At 38.5% G+C, this 21,635-nt stretch overlaps 1 protein-coding gene across 2 annotated transcripts; it reads right to left on the bottom strand.

The window, feature by feature from the left end:
• Positions 1-285: 285 nt before the first annotated feature.
• Positions 286-20,939, bottom strand: gab3 (GRB2 associated binding protein 3). 2 transcript variants are annotated; one of them, XM_079449790.1, is made up of 11 exons: positions 20,624-20,756; positions 19,243-19,338; positions 13,224-13,527; positions 7,505-7,712; positions 5,802-6,211; positions 5,656-5,708; positions 5,267-5,498; positions 3,787-3,877; positions 3,383-3,467; positions 2,235-2,348; positions 286-1,909 (listed from the first exon to the last, which is right to left on the bottom strand). In XM_079449790.1, the coding sequence occupies exons 3-11, from the start codon at positions 13,486-13,488 to the stop codon at positions 1,793-1,795; spliced, it is 1,575 nt and encodes a 524-aa protein (XP_079305916.1). In that variant the 5' UTR covers positions 13,489-13,527; positions 19,243-19,338; positions 20,624-20,756; the 3' UTR covers positions 286-1,792. The 2 variants fall into 2 exon arrangements, with proteins under 2 accessions (XP_079305916.1, XP_079305915.1); XM_079449789.1 differs by lacking the exon at positions 19,243-19,338 and having other exon boundaries at positions 20,624-20,939.
• Positions 20,940-21,635: the final 696 nt, after the last annotated feature.

A 21,635-nucleotide genomic window follows, 5' to 3' on the forward strand; every position in this document is an offset into this window, starting at 1 on the left:
TGTAAGGGTCAATGACGCATAAGTAATTTCAACATGCCAATATAAAAATACAAATAAATTATATCTATTGCCCTTATTCAAACATAAATAATGTGGTTTACACATAAATGCAGATTAAAATGTTAAATTAAGTGATTTTAGTGTTTTTTATTTATAAACTGGCCATAGCCTTAAAAAATGTGGTGTTGCGACCGCAATTTATCTTCAAATTGACATGCACACATTTTTTTTACAAGTCTTGGTAAATAATTATCTCATATTTTTGTTCTATCATTTTGTTTTATTAAATTAACAAAATTAACTTATTTTCCCAGAAAATCTCATACAACTGATATAAATGTTTAAAAAACCTCATTCACATCATAGTGTATCAGAGATTCATATTTCATTTTTTATTTAATACAATTACTAATATTAATGGTTGTACCAGATAAATGGAACATTAGCCGGTGTTTTATTTGCGTGCACAAGCGGTCATGATTCCTGCCCCATCACAGAAAAACAACAGCCAGGATTTAACTGAAGAGAAGTAAACAAAAGGCAGGACAACAGAATCAAACATACCAAATCTTTAGCATTAAACGCATTGAAGAAGCGTCTGTCCTGGAGTTTTGTATTTTCTTTTTTCTTTTATTGAGCTGAACTGCTGAATTGATTTATTAAATTCTGTTCAATATGCATCACAATAATTTACCTGCTGACGTACAGATATCAAGTGATTCACACAGGTTAGTAAGGTCTCTACATTTCAAAAATCCCCCCACTCATTCACTCCATTACTTTATGTAATAAAGCATTCACTGATGAATATCCGGAAAAAAACTGATGATGTCACAGTGATAGTTTCCCATGAGATCTTTGTGCTCTTGCGATACAGTAGGACACTACTAATTCAACAAACCAAAAATACATTCGTAATGCCTCGTAATGGTGAACCAGTCAAATACATTCAGATAATATTGCCTTCAACAATAAAGGTCGATAATAAGACAGTAGTCTAAAATATTTAACATTCAATATTCATTCAACATCTTGAAAAAGAGAATGCAGACAGAATTCCCTTCGACAAAAATTTCCTTCAGTGTTCTGATATCCTTCTTATTGAATTTTTGTTCCAGCGTCTGATCACAGTGTTTGGTTCCAGTGGTCCAACTCTCAGCATAACAAGTCCATATTAAACGTGATCTTCAGGGTGTTTAAACCAGTGCAAAAGACATTCATTGGTGTTATCTGTTTCTTTGATACTATTCAGTGATTGTACACATCATAAATATGTAACATTCATAATATCCACATAAAGACGTCATAACACGCTTGAAAATATTATTTCAGAATTTAGAGAGGCAAGGTGTCATCTGTGTAACATACATCAATGATGTAAGACAATGTGCTGGACATGGAAACTATTTCAAAATAAATGTTCCAGGAAGTGCCTTAAATATTCCATTTTCTAGGATAAAAGTCTCAGATGGAGTGTATGATCTGGCAAAAAATTCCACCAAATATTTTAGTTCATTCATGCTATTAGCAAGGGTTCGATTTAATTGTTCCAACACCCGTTTACAAGATTTCAGGTCTTTAGTCGCACTGTAGGTCTTTTATTCTGGAATCATTTCCTGAATAGTCTGCCATTTTATTTCTGAAGCTTTCATGTGCAGCTCTTACTGGCTCATACGACATTCCATTCACAGCAGTGTAAAAGACCAAAAAGTACCTGAAATCGTAGCTGACAACAAGTCAAGTTCTGAACCATGTTAATAATTTAAATTGATTGTTTTTTTCCCAGAAGTCCTTAGGCTTTTGACTGACGAACGTCCTTCCACTCCATTTTGGTGTTCTGTAAAGCCTGTGTTTTCTTCTCGTCTACCTGCACGTAATCCACCCGGTACTCATCAGCCAGCAGCGGCTTCTGAAAGCATCAATAATAGCACACCAACAAACCGTCACAATGTGAACCGAGTGAATCAGAAGTGAATCAGACCAAATAAGAGCTTTGAAAACAGATTCATGACATGAGCTGAGTCATGGTTATTTCTGCCAAAAGATTCAATATTTAGAGCCGCAGAAAGCCCCCGAACATCACAACAGATACGGCACTAGCGCCCACTCAAAGCACTATGAACAGCAATGCTACAGGAGCACAAATTCAGCTGCATCACATCTAAGAATTATTTTTGACACATGAACTGAATGTGAACTGTTTTACACATATGTCATACATGTCTACCACTAACCTTCTGGACAGGTGAAGGCGAGGCGGAGTTGAAGTCAAGTGATAGGTAATCTAGCTGGGGACGTCTTATCCAGGTGGTCGAGTCACAAGATGAGAACAACATCAGCTGTGAGTCCTGAACAAATGCACACGCTTTAACCTTAACACATGAATGTGAACACATTTACGACCTGCATCACATCATGTAAGGCAGGTCTATTCAGCTTCGGTCCAAGTCGACCACCTGCCCGCAGGTTTAGCTTCAATCATTTGAACACAACTGAACATGTGGAAGATTTCAGACAGGGGTTTTGGGTGGAGGTGGAACTTTAGGACCGGAGTTGAACAATCCAGATTATTTTTTGTCTTTTGCATTGTTAACTGTACCCAAAAAAAGTTTACTCCATCAAATATGTATACTATATAAGAATACTTATGTTGAAGTATATTTTTGGTATAGCAGTAGTATACTTGAAAGTTTATTATTTCAATACTAGTAATTTAGTCCCATTTTAAGTGGATAAAAAAATACTTCCAAGTATACTTTAAGTGTATCTTGTAAATATATATATATATATTTTAGGCACGGTAGTAGTACTGGCAAGGATGCTAATTCAATCCTTTTAAGGATTAAGTTGGCCCACTTTTTAGTTGATAAAATTGTACTTCTTAAATCTAACAGGTGTAAACTTTAAGCCTTAAATGTTTTTGTTTGTACTTCAACAATACAACAAGTAAACTTGTACTGATAGTTTACAAGTAAAATGCTTGCAACACATATTATGACAGTACACTTTGAAGTATAAATCAGTACAAAACTTATTTAAATAGATTTTACACGGCTGGTAAATTGTAACATCATATTTAAAGTTTATTATTTATATATTTTCTTGCATTTTAATATACTGTTTTGTTCTGAGATCTTATTTCAAAGCACATTTGTATATCTTGATCGAAAGAATAAGTACAATTAAAGGTCAAATATACTTTTAAGTATATATCTGAGAATTACTCACAAAAAGAATACAGAAAGTCTTTTTTATTACTTTTAGTTTTAAAGAAGTATACAAATAGTTTTTCTTTACTTCCCCTCCTCTTTCTCATTTAAAAGCAAAATGGAGCAATAAACTATACGCGACAGAGAACGAGTTAAACAGGAAGTCATATTACCGTCGGCGTTAGGCTCTCTTCCTGTTCGGGGCCGTTTAGACCCCACCCCCGCCGCCTGTCCAAAGGCACACACTGAAGTGATGTGCTAGAGACAAAACAAACAAACCGACACAGAAACACGTCAACATTCAAATACAGCCATACGAGGTATGGAGACGAGTCTTACATTTAACAAATAAAACAAACAACAGCTTGCCGTGCTTCTACATCACGAACATGTGAATGAAAAAGGGGGTCGACAGGAGGAGGACGAAAAGAGTCCAAACCGATTTAAGACAAAGATACACAGAAATGAAAAGTGGTGGAAGAAAGAGCAGAGTGCATAGAATCAGTTTGGGGTCATTTTGTTCTGTGATTCTGAGGTTTATTGGGTGTTTCATCGGTTAGTGTTGTGTACATCTCACCTGGACTCCGTCATAGTGCGTGTGAGAGGGACGTGGAACGGACATTCGGAGATGGTGGACAAACCCCGCAGGTCTAAGGGTGGCGGACGGGCTGTAGGACCAAACAGAATGGAGAATACTCAAACTTCTTTTTCTCATTTTCACACAAACGTAAGGTTTCTATAGTGTACATTGTGGGCACTTTCCAATGACAAACTGTATATTGTATCGTTTCATCCGAACCTCACACAAACCTTTTTACATTTTCAAATAAGCATAATTTAGTGTGTTTAATAATCAGTTTCGTATTGGCCTATCCCCACAATGTGGGTGGATCAGATGTTTACCATCCTTGTGGTAAATGTTCACCATTTTTACTAATAAGGATCACCTAAACTGTCCTGATAAGCCAATGTTGAACATTACTTGGGACGACATAATCTGAAATCTGGCCTTCACGAGTATAGTCACAGACACTTAGTTTAATGCGGTATTTCCTTTCTATGAAGGTGCATGACCTGCATGAGCTTTGTGTCTCCACTTAAGGCAAAATGTGGCCTGAGTTTCCAGCTCTATCATGCACTTCCTGTCTCACAACTTTTCTCGGCAAACCCAAATTCTCAAAATGTTTTTTTAATATATCAAATATTTGGCAACCTCCCTTCAAGAGCCAATGAGTCATAAATGTTGGGTCTGTGTGTGATCATGACCTCACTTTCTATGATTTATTTAGCCTCTCCTGTATCTCATCTTCCTCATGTTCATCTTCCACATGCGTCACTGGTTTTTTTCTACCTCTTCTCTTATGAAATCATCTTCTCCACTTCTCTATTTATATTTTTCGGACGAACATTACATCTTCAGTTTTATTCCAGTTTAGGTTGGTTTAGTTTCTAAGCAGTTACAGACACACAAACCTAAAAACACATTGCTGTTTCGTAAAGAGATGGTTCACCCAAAAACAATTCTGTCATTATTTATTCACCCTTATCTTATTCAAAACCTGTGTACGACTCTTTCTTCTGTGGAACACAAAAGACGATATTTTGAGAAATGTTTCTGTGGTCAATGGGGGCCGAACATTCTTCAAAATATCTTCTTTTGTGTTCTGCAGAAATAGACAGACATACAGGTTTAAAATGACATGAGAGTGAGTAAATTATGCATAAATACATAACATGTTTTGATGAACTATTCCTTGACCGAGTCTTTGGTTTCACCAGTTTCAAAAAGTATCGAACGAACGTTCTGAAATAGCTTCAAGGCCTATGACATCACATCAGGAGTCACCAGCATTATATATCATATATATTACCATATGCCGGGGCACTGTTAATACTTCAAATAAAGGTTTTATGGAAATCATGTCATACAAAAGTAATGCCGAACAATCACTCAAGCTGTTAAATACTAATACTACAAATACACAGCCATACGCCAAACCACGTGCTGATAATACTGCTAATTTACACCTTAAGTGCATTTTCACCCACAACTTTACCCCGAATCTTGGGTTTCAGGTTGCGGTCGACGGGAGGGGGCTCGAGGTCGGGATTTGAAGGCGAGGGCAGCTCTGGCTTTCCATTGGTCAGTAAGGAGAGCGGCAGGGTGGAGGGGCTCATGGGTATGTAGCCATCTGAAGCATCATCAGAGCAGCTGACTGGTGGAGAGGCCATGGGCACATATGAATCTTCAGAGTGGTTTTCAGTAACTGTAGTATTCAGAAACACAGGCTAGAAAAAAAGAGCGTAAGTTAGGGGATACACAAATAAGTGAAACACTATGTTTCTTGTTTCTGGCACTGAATATTCAAATGAGATGCTTGTTTAGTGCGTCTGTTTAACTTTCTCTAGGTTCACTTGACTATTTTTGATTTGAATATTGCTTTACCAGGTTGAGACTCAACCGCTTGTTCCAGTTTCTTCCAGTATTGTCATACTCTCCTAAAACAAGATATTTTTATTCAATTTATATTCATATTATATCCACTTTCACATTATGCATGCAGAGAAATGTGTGTTTGTGTCTATGCTCACCTCTCCTAAAATGTTCTATTCCCGACAGCGACGTCCTGCGAGGGAGGAGAGCTGGTTGTACCTGAATGCGCCCAGTTTCGTCATTAGCGTGATTATCGGACAGGTGTGTAGGTTTGGGCGGGAGGGGAGGAGGTGTCTGTGGGTCTGATGTAATGCAAAAGGGCCGGTCGAATCTGAAGACGTCAGGCGGCCGCCGTAAAGAAACAGGAGATGATAGACAGGAAGAGAGGGAAGAGGAGACGGAGAAAGAGAGAGGGCCGCAGGGGGCACTGAAGGGCGGCTCAGACGCCCCGCCCAAAAGGAACGAAGAGGGGGAGGAGTCAACGCGTGTGGTGGGGCTGAACACATCCTCGGTGTACTCAGATGAGCTATGCTCGAAGGAACGTTCTGAGTTAGAGACGCTGTCACTCCTGTGAGGGGACACAACACAAACAAACACATAAGTAACATTTTCAGCCTTCATTTAGAGTATTATTTCTTTTTTTTGCTGTAGCTACAATACATTTTGCCTGTCTATCGCCACCTCTGTTTGAAACATAATATTCCAGGTTACCGTTTGTTAAGATTTTTCATTTACTTGCTTAATTGTGATTTAAAATTTTTAGCGCAAAGTTCAGTCTAAGTTACGAACTCCGTGCATTTACAGACAAAGTGTAACTACATATTTACATGCCCGGACATTCAGTGAATGACAAATGTTTGGAAACGGTGTACACATTCATTTGCGAGTCATCTGCGGGGTGCGTGTGGATCGAGCTGCTCCTCTTTATCGGTCTCACAGCACAGAAGACGCGGAGATATGCGATAGCCAGACCTCGCGCTCATATGCGCCGGGGGTTTGGGCACCCAACCCTAAAATCGCCCATTTCTTTACATCATAAATAATATTTTTTGTGCGCATTGCGTGCCTGTCTGCTACGCCACTTCCCATATAACCGAAATGGCACAATTCCCATTGCATAACACCTCTGCGAAGATTCGACTGTGATACTGGTCGTCGAATCAGGCTCCTCCCATCGAATCTTCGACTATTCGTGGTCACCCCTAGTCCATACAATAGAAGTCAATGAGGACCAATGGTTTTTAGTTACCAACATTCTGGAAAAACATCTTCTTTTGTGTTCAGCAGAGGAAATAAAGTCATACAGGTTTGAAATGACAAGAGGGTGAGTAAATAATGAAAGATTTTTCTTTTTTGAGTGAAAAAAAGAGATTTTAAAGAAAATCTCTTTAAGTAAAACCTATAGACTACAATTTCAGACTAAACTGATTAAGAAATACTTTTAAACTCTCCATTCCTGATAACAATAACTAAATATTCGTTTTGCATTAAAAGCAGATTTATCTACACTTGTCTTTCATTAACATCTATAAACCTCCAGAATGAGTTGTTGGTATTCATAACATGAGTGGCAGACGTCACGGTGCGCACCTACTTTACATGCACTCCCTCTAAGCTTTTATTTTGAATCTAATAACAGTATGTTATGCTGCAATGACCAAGATCAAAAGATGTCGCCGAAGCGAAAAGCATTAGAAATGTTCTATTCTCATTTCTTCTATCAGTCTGCGTTTATAAAATCAGATTAGAGGAATAGCAGGTAGCCTCCTGCTACATGGAATGAATCTCATTTTCGCGTCGAGATTAACACGTAATTATTATTCTCATAACGTGCGGTCATAAGAAGCAGAGAGGGCCTTGCCTGACGATGCTCTTCGTGCCGGTCTCACACTGGGAGAGGAAGAGGTAGTCAAGTGGAGGGCTGATCTCTGATTCGCTGGGCCTGTCTTCTTGGACAGCGTGGTTGTCGACGGTAACTGTGCCCTGATTGGCCACGAGAGAAACGTGAGGAGAGAGAGCTGGAGAGGGCTGCTGGGAAGAGGGGATGCGATTAAGACTGTCCATTGATTCTGTCAGAGGTAGAGAGAGAAGAGAGAGATAGATTTTACAGCTTGTTCGCACTTGTAATGTTTCAAGTCAGAAAACTTCAGTGCAATAATCATGCGTCATACGGCACCTTTGCTTTCTTTCCATCACCAGAAGGTGGCAGACCAAATCACCCCCTTTCATCAGCCACCCACCCACCACAACCCACACACATACACATCTCTCTTTCTCTTCCTGTTTAGACTCAACAGCATGTTAGTGGGCAGACATTTCTAAACCTTTCAGTCCCACAGATGACTAAGGCACGTGAAGCTCACGCCTGTTACACGCGCTATGAGCACATGACAAGTTCAAGGTTGATTTTTTGGAGCTATAGTGGCTTTTTATTTGACAGTCAGCAAAAATGTTGGAATGTGGAATTACTGACTTTAATAATGCATGATTATTGTGGAAAGTAGAGCTGGGTGTTAAAGCAAAAATAAAAAGTGTATATATTTATATATATAATATCAAAAATAAGCAAAAGTGTAATATATATAAATAAAATATGTCCACATATTAACACTATATAGACAAAAGTAATGGGTTGCCCCCTTCTTATGAACATGTTTATCTATTCCAGCAATTCCAATCACAACAAATATTATTGCTATGCCACTCAATCCCATATTAAAATTGGTTTACATCTTGGTTTAGTATGGGCCAAAATAACCTGTGTACTAGTCAACGATGGGTGTGTAAGACTTTTAAAGTCTTTCAAAGTCACCATAAAACCAATTTTTAGCTTTTCTATCCTAACAGTCTCTTACCTGCAAAATTAAGATAATTTAATTACACTGCACAAAAATCTAAATATTTATAAATAAAAATAATCTATTCTTAATGTTATAAAGCAGCATATAACAGCAAATTTATTGTAAGTGTATTGTAAGCGTGTGTCCTTTTCTAGGTCTGGTCCTGTCAGAATGAGCTCATTCAATTGTAAGTGACACATCCTTAATTTTGGGAAATACTGTTGAACAGCCCAAATTAATAATTAAATCGTTTTAATTGCCAATAAACAGACGTTTACAGTGTTGACTCATTGCCGTTATTTTTTCATTTTCAGTCCAACTTGATGGTGCTTGAAAGAGACCGTGAGTAATGCTGAGATAATGTTGTGGGTAAACAGTCCAGAAAACCTGCTTTCGAACACACTGTGGGCTTATCTGAGGTGAACTATGTGAGATAACAGACAATATCTGATAGCCTCTCTGTCTGTGGGTGAGTTCAAATAGACATCAGACTTTACTGGAAACATCTAGAATAATTTAACTAAAACATATTAGCCCATGATAGTGTCATATATGTTTGGGTGGGATAGTGTTTGTGGTACGTTTGGGTTTTATACAGCTGCATTTAAAAGCCTATTTATTATTTATAATGTTTTACATCTACAGAGCAAAGTTGTAAATGGAACTAGGTTAATAGATATAAAGTGAACAGTTGCCATAGTGGTGTGTCAGATGGACAGCAGTACCGGTTGTAGGACCATGTCAGATGCACAGCAGTTTACAGTAATTGGTTGCCATGGCGATGGGTCAAAGATTGCTGATGGTGTCAAAGATACAATGATCAGTTGTCGTGGTGACAGACACGAAGGAGGATACGTTTTAATGGTTTTCATTGTGACAGAGGCACAGGTAGAGTAGGGATAAGAGGGTGTCTGTTATGGTGACATCGCCCAGGGAGGAACACATACAATGAGCAGTTTTCATGGTGACATGATCAGAGTACAAGTAGAGATACAGACAATGGTTGTCATGGTGACAGGACCATTAGACAGGGGGTAAGAGCTAAAATAAGCAATTGTGATAGTGATGTGGTTGTCGTGGTGACAGTGAGGTCAACATTTGAGTTTACAAAAGTCTTTGCTTATGAGGGTCCCGCATTGTTTTAGTCCAGCGTTTGTTTTGATTATCTTGACACACGAAGTAGGATCTGAAACTGCAGCCCTCCAGGTGTGAATAAAACCTCTCTGATATGATCTTTTGTTTTCTCAATCTGCTCTCCATCTGCCCCGCTGCAAAGCAGCCTGTCTGTAAATAATAACGGCAAGATCCGATTCTCAGCTGATTTCCTGCAGGGGTTTGTTATGAGCACGGACTGAGATGTTTTGTCAAAAATCTGAGGCATAAGCAACATTGAGGTTATGAATAAAGCCTCTGTCATCTGTGTCTGTGTTAGGAATAGCATGGACATGCTCGGTTCAGTATAAACTAGCTTTATCTTTCACAATCTGTTTTTCCCAGTTTAGAGGCGTGTACAACCGTCTAGTGTGTTGTGTATTAAACAGTAACCATGTGTGTGGGTGAAACCCTCCCTGCCGCTGTATCACTCATCTTTCTGTTATCTTTTCATGTAATGTGTAACTTGTTTGTCTTACCTCTTGTTTGGTATATCACATAAGTTAACTGAAAACATATTTCGGTCTTACTGCAACTGCAACAGCAAATTGCATTCAGTGTTCTTCCTCATTAAGTTTCATACAAAGTTTGGTACTTTTAAACATTCACATTAAACTCCAGTCATATCAGAAGCCTGATAAAATATATTTTTGGAGTTGCCTCACAAGGGGCCGACATGTTGAGATCTGAATTTGGTTCTCATTAACCCTATGTATTATTAAACACTTTTACAGATTAAATGAATGGTTGACAAAATAACTAAACAGTGCTGCTTTTGTGTGATGCTGTGTCTTGGAGACGACTTTAAATAGGCGATGCAACATAAACAAAACAATTTTAATAACAGTAATATTTTCTTGCATTCATATGCACTTTGGAACTAGATTGTGAAAGTTGTGATATTACTTTCTATACACACTTAAATATACGAAATAATTAACTTATTCAATAATAAAATGTTATTAAATATGATTCATGTCATGTTATTTAAGGGTCCAGTGTATTCAATTTAGCAGCATCTAGCGGTGATGTTTTGAATTGCAACCAACAAAGCACTACGGCGGCTCTCACAGGACTAAGATGTCGTAACGTTTACGCAGTGACTTCTGGGACTTCAAGTTGATTCCGTAGGCGCACAAGGCCCCATACGATGCATCCTTGATATCGGAGCACATCCGGGTACATTCATACGTTCTCTGTTCTTGAGTATTGGAACTGGACTTGGACGGTTATTGATGACGTTTAGAGCGAGTACACGAGGACACAAGACCGATGAAGAACGCATATTGAGAAACGGCCTGTGTGTAGCTGTGTTTCGTTTCGTAAGGCTGCGTCCTTGTGTCCTCCGGAGTATTCTCGACTTAGAATTAAACAAAGACGTCCTTCGTAGGACATACTGTCAGAAAAGGAAACAGGAAGTACCATGTTGCTATGACGACCCGTTTCACTCCCACACCTGTCAAATAAATTAAAATGATTTCTACATGGGAAGCAAAATGTTGGTTACATCTACATCTTGTGCCTTACTGTTATAAAATGTTTAAAAATCACTTAACGCTTGTAATTCAATTTACTACATCTGCCTGCTTAGATTAAAAAAACGTGACACAAATTTGTAACTGTTTAAACACCACATATTTGATTGAAGGTTTATTCCTGCCGTTTATTCAAATAACAGACTTTGGCCGACGCAAAGAATTGTGGGTTATCTCTAGCAACGAAGTATACACCTCATGTATCCTCCGAATTCTTGTGAAAGTAGGTCGCATTAGAGGGTGCATATGGAGTGTCCTACCTGCTTTAATGAAACGTAGCAGGCTTCAAATGAGACCTCCGGAGTACGCTGCCTTCCAAAACGAGACACAGCTTATTCGCTCACTCGTTCACTCATTTATATGCTTAATAAAATTATTGAATACATTTCAAATAAAGCACCACTGTCTCTAACATTTTCATTTGATCAGTTTATTCTCAAAAAGTAGAAAATAAGGGTATAAACGTACATTTGTGGTAATGGTCACTTTCCTCAAGCTGATTGTAATCAGACGGTTGATTCGCGTTGTATCATAGGAAATAGTGGGTAAAAAAGTAGTGAAGGAATGTATGGAATGAGTTGATATAGCAATACAGTGCACTACATCGGAGATAGTGGGCGAATTCAGACACAGCTTATGTGTGTTAATCATCCTTCTTCTGTTCCATATTCAGAGTTTCTCCGCTAGAGCGCCTTCTCGCGTTTCGGATGTAAAGCATAAGAATTGCACGATATTTCATTACAGCCCTACCTAAGGAGATAACGTATTTACAAAATGCGCTCTGTAGAGCAGTTCGTCCGTTTAGGGCTACTCTAGAAACGACTGGGTGAATTCCATGTAAGGGGACCCGCGGTGTATTTAGATAGAAATAGCTCATTCTAAGATATTAAAACATAACGCAAGGTCTTTATACGCCTCTTAACATTTACATTTATTCATTTGGCAGACGCTTTTATCCAAAGCGACTTACAAGTAGTTTTTACAGTGGCACATTACTGCAGAGCAATCAGGGGTAAGGTGCCTTGCTCAAGGGCACTTCAGTCATGACCTGCTGGCACTGAGATTTGAACCGGCAACCTTCTGATCACAGCTGACCCCAATCTTAAGACATGGTTATGTAAAAAAATTACACACTGGTCCTTTAATATAATGCTTTTATATTTTTCAACAATAACATTTGACCTAAGTATTTGCTTTTCATTTTCATTTTCATTTTGTTGGAAAAAAAGTCCACAGATGTCTGCTTATGGGTCTGACGTCTATGGTATGACAAACGTGTGTGTGCGTTTAATATGTGTTTAAACATTTCTCTGTGACGCAGCTGTTGCTCTGCAGACTATTGGACAGAGAGTGATGTAACAGAATATTAAAATAAGACCTCGCCTGGATCACAGCGTCTCTGAATCTCTGTCTCTGCATCTCTCTCCGGAGAATCATCCTGTGCTTAATTATCTCTCTGTGTAAGTTTATTCATGCTAATGATCGTGGGCTGTTTTTGTAGGAGGATTTTTCCGATGAAGGTTTTTTCTTTGTTTTAGCTCATCTGTAGCACTTTTCTTTTTCAGAAACCCACGCTCATACGCAATATGCATGTATCTAAGATGTGGTAACTGAGGAGAATACATTTGTGCTTGTCTTAAAGTAGGATTTTAATGAGAGAGTTACATAGTGGAGAGGCCAAACTTGAATCTCTATCATCCATATGGCCATCCCGGCCAACCGTGCAGACCATGGTACTTCCAACAAAGTAATCTTTTTCTATTCATCCTGTTGTTGATATTACCTGAATTTATCACCGGTATATAGATTATTTTATTAAATATTTTTACTTTTTTATTTAAACTTGAATGGTAGTGTATATTATATAGAAATAAATGATGCAAGGTTGACTCAAACTAACATCCCCTGCATGAGCAACACGCCTCAATGTGTCAGATGCACTGACTACCTTGCCAAGCCTCTGACCTCACTTCTTATTTTATGTATTAATACCAACAAATAAAATCCAAATATTAGAGTAAATGTGAAGTATCTACTGTATAGCTTTACCCACCTGAATGCCTGTCCAGTCCTCCAAACGTACAAATCCGTCCAATATTCTGCACCCAACTGTTCATCTCCTCGGCTGTTTTAGCCAGCAAGTAAAAGATTCGAGTGGCGGTTTTGACCACAAACAAGTGCTGATTCTGATACTGACGTTTGGTGGGCCGCACCTCAGCCTCGATGGTTACCTCACATTCTTGAAGGTCAATGATTCTGATGGGTTTACGGGAGCTCTTGCTGCGGTAGTATTCCAAAACATCAGGATCCCCGCTCATCCGACCTCTCCGTAGAACAAACCATCGCTTTCGCCATGACTAAGAAAGTTGAGAAGATAATCAGATTAGCATTGTGGCTCTGGTGAGACAAACACAGTCACGCCAAAGGAGTAATAAAATAAAAATGTCTCCTTTGATCTTATTTTCAATATAACTGAATGCACTCTTTCTGTGTCTAAATGACCTTGATCTCTTTTATCATCCACACGGAAACATTACAGGAATAAATGACCAAAAAAAGAAAATACAGATATCTGTTCTTTCTCTGATGCTTCACAACACATGTGTACTGAACTATGTATATACTATATAAAATCCAGTGTGTTCCATAGTATAAAATAGCATAGTGAGTAAAACTTGAGGAAAAAGGTTTACTCAACTATCCCTTTAAAGGTAGATAGTAACAGGTTTTGAGCAAGGACCTGATAGAGATCAGCGACCTCTCTCAAGCCCACCGGGACCTCTCTAGCCGGTTTTAGGTTCAGGTCAGCTTTTTATGTATAACTTTTGAGTTTTCTTCAGTCCTTGGGTTTGTAATAAATGTAATATACTGTAACAAATATGTGTTTTTAATGTGAACAAAACATCAATCAAATCACACTTATATGAAGTATATTAAAGTAAACCTGTGAGTACTGGACGAAATATAAGAGTTAGCCATTTTGGCTCATTTACGACTCTATTATAGACATTAGAAAACTCAATTTTACCCAATACCAATATAACTGCAAATAATGTGAGTGCTTCAACGGACATCTTTGGCAAATGAATGCCAAGCATAATGTATTTAATTTAAACTAGGCCTGTCAAATGATTAATCGCATCCAGAATAAAAGGTTGTGTTTACATAATATATGTCTGTCAACTGTATATGCATGTACAGTATGTGTTTATAAATACAAATGAATATGCACAGTACCAGACATATATTATGTATATGTAAACACGAGATTAATCGCAAATAATCATTTGTCAGCCCTAATTTAAACCACATAACTCAAAAAGTAAAATAATATAATCAACAAAGTAAATAATCAACACTCAGTAAGTACAAATGCTCTGGCTTCATACGTGACTAAAATCCAGTTTTGGCAGTGTAATCTTCTGCCAAATCATAGTTATTAGTTGTATTATGTTGTTATATTATCAAGTGGTCATTATGTAATCATGAAGTAATTAACTTTATATGAGTATATGCTCTAATACATTACTTTTAGGTTATTAGATCATAATTAGATTTGATATATTATATATTATTTTCCCTGTACTTGCAAACTGTTCTTGCCTCAGGTATTTCTAAATAATTCTGTACGAATTCTCTTAAGCATGTGACTCTGCGTTTTCACATATTACAGAAACTACAGTTAAAATACTTCTCTCAGCAAAGAGATCGAGAAAAGAAGTTTCATTATTCAGTCCTGGCTAATACAGTTTCTCTTTACCAAATTAGAACCACTTTATTTAAAACTGCCGGGTTTGTGACAAAACATGCCTGACGATAATAAAATAAAACGTGCGAATACAATACATTTCAGATAACAGGAACAGTACAGTGCAAGACTAAATCAACAAAATATGGTATTAAATATAAATAAAGCTGTGGTGAGGAAGGCTGGACGTGAGGCGGGGCCGGTGCGCGCACAGCTGATTCCAACTATCATTCACGCCACCGGCCCCGCCTCACGGCTCTCGTCCCGCCTTCCTCACCACAAAAGCATATCTCGTTGAATAAAGATTCAGAATAAGTTTGTCCATAAACATGGACACATGCCTTCAACAAGACAGCTTCCATTATAATAATACGTTTATCTTGGTCTCATCAGACCGCAGACACAGTACATGGATTACTGGATCCATGTCCTGTGGTCAGATGAGACTAAGATAAACCTATTTGGTTCAGAATTAGATGGTGACCAGCTGCAACCAGGTGAGGAGTACAAAGTCAAGTGTGTCTTGTATACAGTCAAGCATGGTGGTGGGAGTATCATGGTCTGGGGCTGCATGAATGCCAACATGTACTGTGTCATACTGAAATCGAGTATGATCCCCTCCCTTTGGAGACTGGGCCGCCGGACAGTATTCCAACATGATAATGACCCAAAACACACCTAAAGAAGCTCAGGGTAAAGGCGATGGTCTGGAAAAGGCATGTTTCCAGACCAAAACCCTATTGAGCATCTGTGGGGCATCGTCAAACGGAAGGTGGAGGAGCGCAAGGTCTCTAACATCCACAGAGGATGGAAGAGGACTCCAGTGGGAACCTGTAAAGCCCTGGTGAACTCCATGCCAAAGAGGGTTAAAGCAGTGCTGCAAAATGATGGTGGCCACACCATATATTGACACTTTCGGCCCAATTTGGACATTTTTCACTTAGCAGTGTACTCACTTTTGCTTCCAGCTGTTTAGACATTAATGGCTGTGTGTTTAGTAATTTTCAGGGGACAAGACAATTTACACTGTTATACACATTTACATTTCTCCAAAGCGACTTGCAAAGAGTTCAGCAATAAGCGATGTGTCATACAGGGGCAATAATACAATAGGTGCTAATACACGCTGTACAGTCACTACTTTATATTGTAGCAAAGTGTCATTTCTTCAGTGTTGTCATGAAAAGATATAATAAAATATTTACTAAAATGCGAGCGGTGTACTCACTTCTGTGAGATACTGTCATTCGGGCTCTGAACTGATTAAAACACCAGCAGCAAAGTATGATTAAGGTTTCAAACTCTCGAGTGTCTCTCTATTCATTGTTGATTTGTTTGTGTACAGGCTAAAAAACAAAGTAGTTTTTATTGTGGTAACATTGAATAAAAGGCCACGCTTGTCCCACTTGTATCACCAGGCGATTATCTTTCTTAAGGTCGTTTTAGCAGATGACACAAATGAGTTCAAAAAATGCATTGTGGGTATAAAAGCCACAGAACCGCACAATGTCTGTCCCTCTGGAGTCACAAGGCAAACATCTTCCTCTTCTTGGAGATTTAGACCAAGAAGTCATGCGTCATACAAGATGGGACCTGAAACTTCTCCGTTTACTTAGCAGTCATTTAGCAGATGATTTGTTATTCCTAAATACACCTACTATAGAATTATATACAACATCCATTAAGCAACTGGGGTTGAATGTCTCGATCAAAATCCTTTTTCTGCATCCATCTATATAGTGAAAACAAAACAAAAATCCATATTCTTAAAACGTTTGCCTCGTGTGAATTTCTATATAATATTTAAGCTAATTTGTTTATTCTTGCAACTACCAATAAGAGGTGCAATACTCTTAGGTATGTTTAAACATTAAACTTTTCAATCCATTCCACAGACCTCCACATTCTCCCTAAAACATGCAATTGTGGGCCCAATATATACGTATATCTACATAAGTGTGAGATGTGATAAACGGCATTTACGATCGCATGTTAGCTAAAATGTTAGCAAGCTTTACAAAATCTTATTTATATAATACTTTTTGTGTGTTCCTACGCCATTCTATTTGTGACCCTCTCCGTTTCTAGTTGCTTTGTCACACAATAAATGTAAAAAGCGCTCCGTTTTTAAAAATGAGTTAAGAAGAATTTTATTCTTAAGAAAGTTTTGTTAATCCAGCCCCTGGTTTCTACACAGAAATTACCTGCATGAACTACTGTCTTTGATATATGCATATTTTAATATACTATGTGTGCTGGAAAAGGGACACTTGCAGTACAGAAGTAAAATTTACAGTAAAGGAGGGGAAATTACCAGAAAAGCGAACAAAAAATGTCATCAATGGCGCAATTTCAGATAAACATTGTAGATACAAACAGCCCTTCCTATTTCGCTCCACCTTCACAATAACAAACACGTTCTTACTCTCTCTCCCTGTTGCTGATTGGCTACGAGAGTGTTTTGGTGTTGGATCCACTTTGTTTTTTTCTAACATTTACATCACGAGGACTAATATATGAAGATGCGTGCCAAAACTATCTGTTCCTCTATGATAAATAAATTTACAGTTAATCCGTGGTTCACATGCATTCCGAACCATAGAGCACGATCCGTACGGATCACGTCTCAACCACCAAGGGCATGTCTATGTGAAACACATTTTCTTTTACCACACATCAAGCATCTATTGGTCATCTATCAAATATTCATAAAATCTTTTTTTAAAGATATCGCTCACCTTTAATGTAGAAATTAGTAGAATTTAGCAAAAATCTTTGTTTTAGTGCCTTTGCCATTGTAAAGCATAAACTACAAACCAACAGATGCTTATTACAACGTGTAAATAACATGTGTTACCCATCCTGCATCTGAACAGTTTTTCTGGCCACCACGCATTGTTTCCGAGCATGCTCAGAGCTGCAGGGTCAATTTATGACCTTGATTTACCTCTGTCACAAACAAAGACCTTCTCTCTATTCTTTCTTCTCGAATGGTTACATTTTCTTCCCCTTATGCATGTATGTGTGTGCGTTCTGGTCAAAGAGAGGAACTGGGGCTGTTTTCCCAGAACTCTTCACAGAAAGGAAGTCTGAAACTGGCTTAAAGTTTGTCTGCGACAAGGAAACATACAGACGTTCTGTTTATGTGCTAATCTGCATGCAAACTGTGTTCTAGTTCTGTCTATTCGGTTCTGGTTAGTTCCTCTTAGAGGGTGATCCAGAGTGAAAAGTGAACTGTGCAGTATATGTAAATCTAAACTAAAGATTAACAATGTGCTTCCCTATTTGAACAACAACAATACGTGAATGTTCATGGCATTTATATAAAAATACACACATTTATAAGGTAATATAAGGTAGAACCACAACAAACATACACACAGCCATTTGCACGCATAGAAAACGAGCCAATGAGCGAACGACAGACAGATAAGTGCATTGGTAGCACACAACAAACACTCCCAATGTTTCACATCTTACTACCTGTTAAAGCCACAAAACCAGACAGACAGAGAGAGAGAGAGAGAGAGAGAGAGAGAGAGAGAGAGAGAGAGAGAGAGAGAGAGAGAGAGAGAGAGAGAGAGAGAAGAGAGGGAGCATGTAAATGTTTGTTCTTCATATCCCTGTACTACTATAAAACACACATACAGTTTATGCACACACAGACACGGCATGGCGATCTACTGCACTTAGCCTCCAGACAAACTTGTTTACACATGTGCATTGACTTGTCAGTCACCCAGTTACAACTCCTAATAGCACTCATCACATTTTTGCCTGTGTGGTCTCTGATAGCGCAAGCCATTTCTGAATGCAGGGTCACTCTCAACTGCCTGTACTTCCCATGTTTTGCAACACACCCAAATTTCACAGAAACACAGAGCGAGAGAGAGAAAAGGGGGGTGGGAGAGAACATGCTTGTGGTGTCAGGCTGACACTTTATAACACACATCTTATGACTGGTGGTCCTCCCTGACCTCCTGCCTCTCAACCAAACAACTAAGGCGTCTGCTTTTTGCAGAAATGTAATGTAAAATGTAAAGAGTGCATCAAGTTGTAGGAAACAACTTAACATTCATTTGTACCTGAACTTTTACACTGAGAAAGTAATTTGACAACTATATTTTAAACCCTCTATCTGCCCCTCTCTCGCTCTAATATAATGTTTTTACAAATATAATACACTATGATAATATAATATAATATATGTTTGATATAAAAATTCAAAGAGATTTAAAGACCAAAAAGGACAGTAGTATCTGGTCAGATACAGACAACATTACATTTATGCATTTGGCAGACGCTTTTATTCGAAGCGACTTACATCGCATGATACTATACATCAGTTTCTGAGGACCTGCAATCCCTGGGATCGAACCCTTGACCTTGGCGTTGCTAGCACCATGCTCTAACCACTGAGCTACAGGAAAACAAAACAGGTTTGAAACAGTTTAAGCCACAAACAAAACAGAAATGCTGAATCACAAAGAAATGTGAAAGAGGTACAGTCAGGGCCAAAAGTGTTGGCCGTGATATACACATAAATGCTGTGTTTTGCAATGTTTCTGCTTAAGCTGTTGTTGTGTTTATTCACATAGTTTATAGATTAATATGCAAAGTGATCAGATGCATTTGAAATTATTGCAAAAAAAATGCTGCTCTCCAGATATCAATCCCATTTAGAGAACCTTTGGTCAATCCTCAAAAATGCGAGTGGACCCACAAACTGTGATAATCTCAGAGCACTAATAAGGCAAGAAAAGTTCAAAATCTAATATACTAACAAAAACAAGGCCCAACATTGTAGATATTGACCCTTTGCATATATTATGTTTTTGCCAATAAGCACTGTTAAAATTTAAGATATGCTAATTTAAGATATCCAAAATACCATAGAAACATGTGGCAAAATAATCTAGAAATACAGAAGCAGCCAATTTTGCAAAACACAAAACGTATGTCATTGCCAATACTTTTGGCCACGACTGTACAGGGGTACATCACAAGACAAAGTATGTGCTCATATTTCTGCAACTGACAATAACAAAAAGACTGCCGTTACAAAGCACAAACCTCTTATACATAAACAATATAATTCTCAAAACATACAAAGATGCATTTACTATTACTGAATAACACATGGAAGGAGCTCTACAAGCAACATACAACGAGTGAATTGCACTGTCACAAAGCACAGCATTTGGATCTGACACAGGCAGGAGGGCATGCAAAACAGCTCAGCCACGTGCAAGACGGCAAACAAATACTGCACAAACACAGCTGAGCACTAACATGTAAAGCACCACATCACAAAAATCTAAAGTCCACATAAATTAAAATACAGCCAGGCACAGCCTTAAGCACATTAAGGTTAAACAGTATTAAACAATGACAGGCCAGCGCACAGAACAAGAGTGTAAACAATACAGCACACAAATTCAGACATAATGCACACAGTATGAGCATGCAGATGTAGCGTTTAAATCCAGCAGACCGGAGAAACACAGCACAGAGATATGTTAGAAACCACACCGATTCTCCAGCACTGAATGAAATGACAGCGTATCATATACTGCAGTACCTGCTTATAATACTGAATAGAAAGAACGGACGAACGAACAAAAGAAAGAGAGAGAAACACAGAGAGAGAGAGAGAGAGAGAGAGAGAGAGAGAGAGAGAGAGAGAGAGAGGGGCTTTTACTCACAAATCTTTTTAGTTTCTTCTCCGGAGGGGATTTTATTAGCCATCCTGTGCACACCACATCGCCTGCGCTCATAGCTGCTGCGACTGTGTGTCAGACTGAGGAAAGCACTGAGAATCCTGTGTCCGACAACCCCCCCCCCCCCACCACCACCACAATCACAGAGAGGAGGAACTCACAGCATCGATCAGTCACAGAGAGAGAGAGAGCGAGAGAGAAAGAGAGATGTGAACTCGCCTTTTGTATTTGTATGTAATTTTCGAGAGAACATGTATGTACAAGTTAACATTCTGTGTATGTGTGCGCGCACGTGTATTCTGGGTGGAGAGAAAAGATGTTCCTCCCTTCTGTATCTCGTAACAAACCAGCACATGACCTTGTGTGCGTGCGCGTGTGTATGTGTGTGCGTAAACAGCCAAGGTCAGTTTAGAAAATGCTGTGAGGGGAATTTTAACTGGTTTACTAGGCCATCTGTCGCCGGAGTCTCAAAGAGAAAGAGAAAGTGAGAGAGAAAGAGACTGAGATTCAGAATGTCGAAGAATCTTTCAAAGTATTTTCCATATAGTGTTGATTTGTATTGGCTATTGCTTACTGTCCCACAGACAGGCAAATGTAGCTTGGTTGAATCTGAGAGAGAAAAATAAACATGATAATTTCACGTTTGTTCATTTTAACATCACATATTACGGAACCATAATCTGTCGTACAAATATTTTTCATGTCTCAAACAAACACTCTCTGAGAAATAGCAGGTTGTGCTGCAGTACGAAATTCAGTGGTGTTTGGGCGCCATCTAGCGTCTTTTTCTGAAAAAGCGCACATGCTTGGAGCGTTTACACCCAGAATTCTGTGGAAGCAAAAATATTGCTCTCGTAGCATTCCGTTTATTCGTTATCCGTCGTTAAAAAAATGATTATTTTATACTTCCGCGTGTTTATCAGGGTAAAATATGAGACCGTTCGACTGTAGATCTTAGGCAATGTTTTGACAGTTTGTTTTAAAGCTTTTGGGCGCT

This window comes from Barbatula barbatula, assembly GCF_947034865.1.
Source record: "Barbatula barbatula genome assembly, chromosome: 2".
In the NCBI taxonomy this organism is placed as follows: domain Eukaryota; kingdom Metazoa; phylum Chordata; class Actinopteri; order Cypriniformes; family Nemacheilidae; genus Barbatula; species Barbatula barbatula.